The 9974-nt window shown below is 51.8% G+C and overlaps 1 protein-coding gene across 1 annotated transcript in view; it reads right to left on the bottom strand.

Annotated features, from left to right (window-relative positions):
* CDR2L (cerebellar degeneration-related protein 2-like) overlaps positions 1–9968 on the bottom strand; it is a 17416-nt gene extending 7448 nt beyond the window's left edge. Inside the window, exon 1 of the mRNA XM_011941658.1 lies at positions 9887–9968. Within this exon, the coding sequence (XP_011797048.1) occupies positions 9887–9965 (79 nt within the window). The 5' untranslated portion in view covers positions 9966–9968. The remainder of the gene's footprint in view (positions 1–9886) is intronic.
* Positions 9969–9974: the final 6 nt, after the last annotated feature.

Genomic DNA, 9974 nt, shown 5'->3' with positions numbered 1-9974 from the left:
CACCGTGTTAGCCAGGATGGTCTCGATCTCCTGACCTCGTGATCCGCCCGTCTCGGCCTCCCAAAGTGCTGGGATTACAGGCTTGGGCCACCGCGCCCAGCCCTCTAAAATCTTTTTTATGCCGGGATTATAGGCACCCACTACCACGCCCGGCTAATTTTTTATATTTTCAGTAGAGATGGGGTCTTACCACGTTGGCCACACTGGTCTTGAACTCCTGACCTCAGGCCTCCCAAAGTGCTAGGATTACAGGCGTGAGCCACCACACCTGGCTTAAAATTTTTAAAATTTTTTTGTAGAGACAGGGTCATGTTATATTGCCCAGGCTAGTCTCGAACTCCTGGCCTCAAGCGACCCTCCTACCTTGACCTCTCAAAATGCTAGTATTAGAGGCGTGAGCCACCTCACCTGGCAGGGCAGGGATTTTTATGTTTTGCTCATGAATATCCCTGGGCCTAGGACAGTATCTAGCACAGAGTCAGTGCATAATTTGTCTTTTTGGAAGAACGAGTGAGTGATAAGAGCATGGACGGACATAGGGGCCAGGTGCCGTGGAGTGATGGGCAAGGGAGAGCTTCACTGTCCCCGGGAGGCTCAGGCAAACGGGCAGCTTTTGAGTCGGACTTTGAAGGATGGATAGGAGGCCGGGTGCGGTGGCTCACGCCTGTAATCCCAGCACTTTGGGAGGCCAAGGTGGGAGGATCACTTGAGGTCAGGAGTTCAAGACCAGCCAGGCCAACATGGTGAAATCCTATCTCTACTACAAATATAAAAATTAGCCGGGTGTGGTAGCAGAAGCCTGTAATCCCAGCTACTTGGGAGGCTGAGGCAGAAGAATAGCTTGAACTCAGGAGGAGGAGCTTGCAGTGAGCCGAGATCGTGCCACTGCACTCCAGCCTGAGTGACAGAGCGAGACTCCAACTCAAAAAAAAAAAAAAAGAAGAAGAAAAAAAGAAAAGGGTGAATAGGAGCTTGCTGAGAGGCAGAGAGAGCAGAAGGGCTTGCTGAATATTCAAACTGGAAGAGGATTCAGAACTTTTTGGCCCAACTTCTTGATTTTATGGCTAATGAGCAGGACAGCAGAGTGACTTGCCTATGGTCACCCAGCTGGTTTATGTCCACGCTGGGGGGATAATTCAGGTATTGGGCTCCTGGTTGGGTACCATTTGACCCTAGTGACATGTGCCCCTCTCTCAAACCTTCTCCTTTCCCTGAGCAGCAGAACCATCCTCTTCCCGCGGCAGCCCTGGTGCTTGTACCCTGTAGGACTGGGACCTTCCCTCCCCGACCCCGGTCCAAGGGAAATGAGCACCCATCAGATAGGCTAGGAGGGAATCCGTCTATTTTCAGGGGGATGGGTGGGTAGAGAGGAGTTAGAAGCAAACGGCAGGTACTAAAATCCCTAAAAGTTCTCTTTGTGGGTCTGAGTTGTGTGATGATACCTAGACATTTGGAGTGGATACAACCTTCCCAACAACACACATATGTATATTAAATATATTTATTTTTTGTTTCTTTCCTTTTTTTGGGACGGAGTCTCGCTTTGTCTCCCAGGCTGGAGAGCAGTGGGGCAATCTTGGCTCACTGCAACCTCCGCCTCTTGGGTTCACGCCGTTCTCCTGCCCCAACCTCCCAAGTAGCTGGGATTACAGGCACCCACAACCACGTCCAGCTAATTTTTGTATTTTTAATAGAGATGGGGTTTCACCACGTTGGTCAGGCTGGTCTCAAACTCCTGACCTCAAGCAATCCACCCACCTCGGCCTCCCAAAGTGCTGGAATTATAGGTGTGAGCTACTGTGCCTGGCCTGTTTTTTGTTTCTAAAAAGAGGCAGGGTGATAAAAATATTCTAAAATTGATTGTGGTGATGGTTGCATAACTGTGAATATAATAAAAACCGTTGAATTGCACACTTTAAATAAGTGAATTGTATTGTGTATTAATTAAATCTCAATAAATCTGTTAAAAAAAAAGATTTAGGCTGCTTAATCCAGAGTCAGAGAAGGGTGGGAAGAGAGCGGGTCCTTAAAGAGGTCATTACAGCAGGCTCAAGCTGAGTTTCACAAGGCTGTTTTCTTTTTAAAATAGATTTAATGTTTTTCATAAGGCATGATTGGTGTAAAAAAATCAAACAGTACAGAAAGGTTAAAAACTGGTGATTTAGGCCAGGCGTGATGGCTCATGCCTATAATCCCAGTTCTTTGGGAGGCCGAGGTGGGTGGATCACTTGAAGTCAGGAGTTCGAGACCAGCCTGGCCAACATGGTAAAACCCTGTCTCTACTAAAAACAAAAATTAGCCAGGCATGGTGGCATGTGCCTGTGGTCCCAGCTACTTGGGAAGTTGAGGCAGGAGGATCACTTGAACTTGGGAGACAGAGGTTGCAGTGAGCCGAGATTGTGTCACTGCACTCCAGCCGGGGTGACAGAGAGAGACCCTGTTTCAAAAAAACCAACCAACCAAACAAACAAACAACAACAAACTGGTGATTTAAAAATTACAGGCCAGGCCGGGTATGGTGGCTCACGCCTGTAATCCTAGCACTTTGGGAGGCCGAGGTGGGAGGACTGCTTTAGCAAAGGAGTTCAAGACCAGCCTGGGTAATATAATGAGACTCTATCTTTACAAAAAATAAGAAAATTAGTGGGGTGTCTTGGCATATGCCTGTAATCCCAGCTACTTGGTGAGCTGTGATTGTGCCACTGGACTCCAGCCTGGATGACAGAGTGAGACACTGTCTCTCAAAAAGAAAAAAAAAAGAAAAAAGAAAGTGTAAACTGGGCACAGTGGTTCATGCCTGTAATCCCACTGCTTTGAGAGGCTGAAGTGAGAGGACAGCTTGAGGCCCAAAGTTAGAGACTAGCCTGGGAAACATAGTGACACCCCATCTCTTTTTTTCTTTTTTTTTGAGACTTGAGTCTTTCTCTGTCACCAGGCTGGAGTGCAGTGGTGCGATCTTGGCTCACTGCAGCCTCCGCCTCCCAAGTTCAAGCAATTCTCCTGTCTCAGCCTCCCGAGTAGCTGGGACTATAGGCACGCGCTACCACGCCCAGCTAATTTTTGTATTTTTAGTAGAGATGGGGTTTCGCCATGTTGTCCAGGATGGTCTCGATCTCTTGACCTCATGATCCGCCCGCTTCGGCCTCCCAAAGTGTTGGGATCGCGCCCTACCCGAGACCCCATCTCTACAAAAAAATTGTAAAAATTAGCTGGGCATGGTGGTGCAGCTACTAGGTGGTGGGTCTGTGGTTGCAGCTACTAGGGAAGTTGATGTGGGAGGATTGCTTGAGTTCAGTAGTTTCAGATTACAGTAATGTATGATTGCGCCACTGCATTCCAGTGAGACAAAGCAAGACCCTATCTCTGAAAAAAAAAAAAATGAAACTAATTAACTTTGTGGTACAAAACGTTTTGTGCAAATCACTGCCCAATTCCTTAGGACACAGAATTCCTTGTACAAAGGGTAGGCCTAGGTATCTGGAACAAAAGGTAGGCCTAGATACAGAATTCCTAGAAACAGAATTCCTGGGACAAAAGGTAGGCCTTCTTGAGGCATTCTGTCCAAAGACTGTCCAGGAAAGCACTGGTCTGTTTCACTTGATGAGGCTGCTTCTTAAAACAGCTCTCAATCTAGGCTGACGATGTAAATCAGATCAAGATGCGTAAAGGCAACTCTACTGGGGCCAATATGATGTGGTTCAGGGATCCAGTTCTCTACCGCTTTCCCTTTTTAGACATAGTGATAGTTCTAGGGTCTCTGGAGGACGGATGGGCTCTATACTCCTGGACAGAAAGTTTCCTAGATACGGTTGTTTCGGCTGAGCCCTTGCTATGCAATGGACAGAGGCCTGAGAAGGAATAACTGGGGAGCACAAGGGATGTCTTTGAAAAGAAATCTAGACCTGGGGTGGAAGTTTTCCTTTGGGACGAGCCCGGACAAGCAGTGACTCTTAGTGGGCAGCTGAGGGCAGAGCCTTGGGCCTTCAGCCAAGCTGGGGGCAGAACTGACGTTGCCTTGTGAGAGGCAGAGGGGCCTGACCAGCCACCGAGCCTGGACATAAAGGCTGGAGCCTGCTCCCCGTGCACAGAGATGAGGTTTTAAAACGGTCAAAGTGGAGCCTCCAGGGCTGGGTTTTAGGCAAAGGAGGGCCCCTGTGTCATCTGGAGAAGGAGTGCAAAGCTGCTATCCTAGAGCAAGGCTGCAGCAACTTAGCCTGGAAAAACAAAGGCAGCTTTCCCAAACACCTACCTCAGTCATTGAAAACAACAACAACAACAGCAACAAAGAAACCAAATCATGTAAATCATAGATAAGAACCTTTAGCCTTGAGCAATTAACTTTCTGATGAGGATGCCAAGAAAAACTAGTTATGTAACATAAACCTGGTAAGGGAATGAGAATATATGCTGTATGAATGTATTAACTGTAAGTTGGGCAAAAATCTGGAGGTATCTACAAATTGTAAAGTTTGATGTAAAGATCATTGAACTGGGCAACATAGTGAGGCCCCTGTCTCTACAGAAAAATTAATTAGCTGGGTGTGCTGGTGGGCACCTGTAATCGCAGCTACTCAGAAGGCTGAGGTAGGAGAATTGCCTGAACCCGGGAGGCAGAGGTTGCAGTGAGCCAAGACTGCACCACTGAACTCCAGCCTGGGCGATGGAACGAGACTCTGTCTCAACAAAAAGATCCGCCCTATGCTATGTTGTGTGCATGGCAGTAACTCAGGACTCAGGAGCTGGGCAAAATCATCTTCCGTTTGTGATGAGAGAGCCATGCTATCTTCCGGTTTTCCATAGTGGGACTCAAATGTAGCTCATCCTGAACAGTATCCAGTAGTTCAGATATACATGAAAGAGATCAGAGAGCTACCCTCCTAAATGCTCCCCCCTTGGAAACTGTTACATGGTCTGCAAAGAGGCCATTGCTACTGATTCTACCTCCTGCCGTGGGTGTCGGAGGACATGCTCCATGTAAGTGGCCTTCATGGAGCCCCTGTAGCTTAACTAGAGTGCAAAGCCACTGCATCAGAGGTGAGTGAAGAAAGGCCAAGTGCAGTGCAACATCATGCCCCCGTCTTCCAGGTGAGTGTCTGGGCTGTGTGTAGATTTCTAATGCTGGCAGGCCAGGGTGGTATACCACCCTATACACCAGAGACATCAAAGGTTGCCCTCTGAAGGCAGTGAATCGACTTGGGCCACCTAGTGATTCAGGGACAGGTAGAAAGAGAAACACAATAGAAGCTGTCTGGGGGCAGAGAGGCAGGTCTCAGATCATTTTGGGGAAACTGAATCACAGTGCAAGCTAAGCTGGTCAAAGCTGCCAGGAGGGATCAGGGAAGAGTCTAGAAGTTGCAGAGCAGGGAAATGAGTGGAGCCAAGTGCTAGGGAGAGAACACAAGCTAGCAGAGGGCTGGTGACGGCTCCCGGCTCAGAGGAGAGAGGCCTGGGAACGGGAGAATGGGGGAGCTGGCTAGGCAGGAAGTGAAAGTGGAGTAACAGCCTGTCACAGCTGGATGAATGGGACACACCGGACCAAGCTGGGGAAGGTACTAAGTCTGGGCTATGGGTTTGAACCGTGCAGGTCAAAAGAAAAAATAATAATAATAAAATAAAATTAAGTCTAGGTTGGCACCTCCCCTGCCTGGACCCCAGGGTTTTCTGGGGTCTCCTTCAGGAGGCTTTAGTGGTTTTACATGAAGCAATGCCCCAGAGGCCTGAGAAGGAATGTCTGCGGAGCCCAGAGCCTGTCTTTGAAAAGAAACTTAGAAATCCCACTGTCCCTCACTGGCTCGGGCACCACAAATTCCAGAGCAGAGATGCAGCAAAGGGATGGGACATTTTCAGGGAGGACAAAGGTAAGGGTGTGGGCTCCAGGTAGTGGACACAAGTACTACCTGGCAGGGCTGTTCTCAGCTCCAGGGCATGACTGTCAGCCACTCTGGGTCCACAGAATCAGGGTCAGGTCACCTTTGGGGTAACCAGGGTGGAGGCAGGATCTCCCTCCTGTTGCCAGGTCAGAGCTCTCCTGAGGCTGAGGACTTAAGGTCAGCTAGGCAGGCGGGGAAAGCACAGGTACCAAGGACTTCAAATCTGTGACTCAGCAGCTGCCTCTCAGCCTGGAAAGAGGAATTCACAGGGCCTACCATGCCTGGTCCAAGGTGGGGGAGGAAGGTAGGCCAAAAGAGGGACTGCCAGTGCTTAATAATTAATGGCCCTTCCTCCCTTCCTCCCTCCTTTCTTCCTTTCTTCCCTCCCTCCCTCCTTCCTTCCTTTCTCTCTCTCTCTCTTTCTTTTTTTTTTTTGAGGCGGAGTCTCGCTCTGTCACCCAGGCTGGAGTGCAGTGGCCCGATCTCAGCTCACTGCAAGCTCCGCCTCCCGGGTTTACGCCATTCTCCTGCCTCAGCCTCCCGAGTAGCTGGGACTACAGGCGCCCGCCACCTCGCCCGGCTAGATTTTTGTATTTTTAGTAGAGACGGGGTTTCACTGTGTTAGCCAGGATGGTCTCGATCTCCTGACCTCGTGATCCGCCCGTCTCGGCCTCCCAAAGTGCTGGGATTACAGGCTTGAGCCACCGCGCCCGGCTTCTCTCTTTCTTTCTTTCTGACAGAGTTTTGCTCTTGTTGCCCAGGCTGGAGTGCAATGGCGCTATCTCAGCTCACTACAACCTCTGCCTCCTGGGTTCAAGCGAATCTCCTGCCTCAGCCTCCTGAGTAGCTGGGACTACAGGCATGTGCCACCAAGCCTGGCTAATATTGTATTTTTAGTAGAGATGGGGTTTCTCCATGTTGGTCAGGCTGGTCTCGAACTGGCCTCAGGTGATCCGCCTGCCTCAGCCTCCCAAAGTGCCGGGATTACAGGCCTGAGCTGCTGTGCCCAGCTGGCTTTTTCTATTTTTATAGATGTTCATGGCAGCAGGCAGAGGGAACACAGTGAGAATCTAGGACCTCACTTGTCCCACGGCTGCCTTCCACCAGGACAGAGCATCAAAGTCAAACAGGATCTCTACAGTCAAGCTTCTGGAAAGTGGAATTGGGGCCTGCCCTTGGGGCAGGAGGAAACAGATGGGAGGTGAGACCAGGTGGCTGACTGAGAAAACCATTTTTGGGCCACTCACAGGCAACCAGGGAGCAGCTGGGTGGAAGAGAATTTGTGGGTTGGGAGATGCAATAGGCCTCTGATACCCAATATGGCTGGCCTTTGGCCCCTGCTCTGTCCCACCATCCAGTTCTCCATGCCTGGCCCCCGGGGCACAGAGCAGGCGGGGCCCATGGGAATGCCCCTCAGAACCCGTGTCCAGTGCTTCCTTCAGCCCCTCATTCCCTACTTTGCAGCCTTCTCACGTCGCTCCATGACTTGGTACAAGTGTCCCTTCCCCCTGGAATGACTTCTTCCCTCCCTCTCCTGGAGAGCCTCCAGCTCAAAAGGGCCTTGGCATAAACCTTTCTGACTTTCTGCTGTCCCTGTCGCTGGGTCTACAGCTGCAGAACCCCTCACTCTGACGCCATTATAAGTTTGGTCCTATTTCTGTCTTCTCTAATGTAATGTGGACTCTCTGAGGGCAGAGACTATGTCCTCAGGCTCAGCACAGCACCTGGCCCACAGCAAGCAGACATCCAACTTTCGGCAGGAAGCTCCAGTTTATTCTCATTTCTGCTTTCCCTCCTGATTCCTGGCCTTTGGCTACCACTGGCGCTGCTGGGTCAGGCCGACAGCTGCAGACCAGCAGGGCCAGAGAAGCAAAGGCCTGCAGGGCCCATCCCTCCCGGCAGCCCAGAGCATGGCCACCCAGTGCAACTGGAGTCTCAGATACTTCTCTCTCTCAAGAAGCTGCACATCTCTGCACATCTCCCACTTCTACACCCTGGCTCCTTTCCCATCTCTGGGCCAGGAACAGTGCCAAAGCCTTCATTAGGGGTACAGGAATTAAGTGAGACAGTAACAATATTAGCATCAGCCTACCTGAAAACCGTCTTCTCAAGAACTCAGTTTCCGATCTTTCTTTCTAAGCCTGGCTCTTCCAGGAAGCCCTCCCCACTGCCCATAATACTGTGCCACCAGCCGGGCGCCGTGGCTTACGCCTGTAATCCCAGCACTTTGGGAGGCCAAGACAGGTGGATCATTTGAGGTCAGGAGTTTGAGACCAGCCTGGCCAACATGGTGAAACCCTGTCTCTGCTAAAAATATAAAAATTAGCCGGGTGTGGTCCCCCAGCTACTCAGGAGGCTGAGGCAGGAGAATCACTTGAACCTGGGAGGTGGAGGTTGCAGTGAGCTGAGATTGCACCATTATACTCCAACCTGGGTGACAGAGGGAGACTCTGTCTCAAAATAAATAAATAAATAAAAAGAAAAAAATACTGTGCCACCTGCACTTAGTTACAAGCCTGCCTGCTTCACCTGCCAGGGTATGCCTTCAGGGTCAGGGCTGTGACTATTCCCAGCTCCCAGGATGGTGTCTGTTACTTAAAGGGAGCCTAATAGGTGTTCATGGAAAAATCTGCTGTTCAGGATGGGAGAGGGGGTTTTCACAATGTGTGGATGTGTGTGTGTGTGTGTGTGTGTGTGTGTGTGTGTGTGTGTGTGTGTGTGTGTGTGTTTGAGGGGAGCTGTATCTCACTCCAGGCAAGGAGGCTGAGGTTAGAGTCCAGGGCACAGACCATGGCAGGGTCTAGTCCAGCATCCCCAGTCCCACCCTGGTCCCCCTGAGGCTATGATTAACCCTTGTCCTGAGCACAAGGACAGAGCCTCATCTTCCAGTCAATCTTGGCCATGTGGGGAAGTAGGTCAGGGGTTTCAGGATCCGGGTAGCTGCTGCACATCAGGGCAAAACCAGCCCTCTGGAGCCTTGTGGATGGAGACCAGGGTGTGGGCACACCACAGCAGGCCACGATGGCACAAACTGCGGCAAACTTGTGTCCACACCCCCCAGCTTGCTGGAGGCTGTGGGAAGGTCACTGCTCCCTGGACATGTTTCCTCGCCCCTTCCAGCTCTCACCATCCAAGAACGAGGCATCTTGGGGGAGGAGAGGGTAGAACTGACTCCACTCCAGCAGGCCTCCTCCTGCTTCCTGTCCCAACAGCCCCATCCCCCACTCCTAGTGATGTCACTTCGGCCACCTCATCACCAGCCTCTAACCCCCTTCCAGTCGCCCTTTCTGCCCTCAGATGGCAACTGGGGGCACCGGAGGTGTATCCCTCTTTATTCAGTCTCTCAACTGGCACACTGGCCGGGATTCCCGAACCTGACCCCCTCCAAACCATGAGCCATTTGCAAGGGGACCGGGCAGGGGAGGGCTAAGCGACTCCTGACTCTCGAAGGCAGATGGGAGACTTGACTTTCTGCTTCTTCACCAGCAAAGACCCGGTACCACTTCTCCCTGAGTAGGAAGCGAGTTGGGGAAACTTTCTGAGAGTCTTAGAGCTCATAAATCCTGGCAGGGACGGGTGCTGCTGGATTTGGTGTGAGATAACTTCCCTCTATACACACGCCACCCTCCCAGCAAAACATGACGAAGGAGCCGCCTCCCGGCCTCCAAAGACTCCTAGCCAGCGCTCAGGCCCCGTAACAATACCAGCGGCGGCTGGGCAGTTGCTGCCTCCGGGACGGGGTGGGCGAGCTGGATGACGGATGCCCTGTGGTCTGGGAAAATAGGAAGACCGTCCCCCGCCCCCCACTTTTGCAGGTCTCCACCCGTCCGGTCCGCGTCTTCTCCGGCAGCGCCCCCTCTCTCCACGTCCCGGTTCTCCAGACGCGTCGCTCCTCCGAGTCAGGCGCGCCGGGTCCAGCCCAGCCCCTCCCGGGGTGATAGCGCCCAACAATGGAGAAGCGGACAGGGGTCACCGGGCGCTCCCCGCCTTCCTGCCCCCGTCGCCCCCGCGCTCACCCTGCTCCAGGTCCTGCTGGTCGTACCAGGGCTCCTCTTCCTCCGCGGAGAAGTCCTCCATCCCGGCGGCTCTCCGCATGGCCCCGCG

The sequence above is a fragment of the Colobus angolensis genome, unplaced genomic scaffold, assembly GCF_000951035.1.
Source record: "Colobus angolensis palliatus isolate OR3802 unplaced genomic scaffold, Cang.pa_1.0 Scaffold1, whole genome shotgun sequence".
Classification (NCBI taxonomy): domain Eukaryota; kingdom Metazoa; phylum Chordata; class Mammalia; order Primates; family Cercopithecidae; genus Colobus; species Colobus angolensis.
This window is presented reverse-complemented; position numbering and strand designations above follow the sequence as displayed.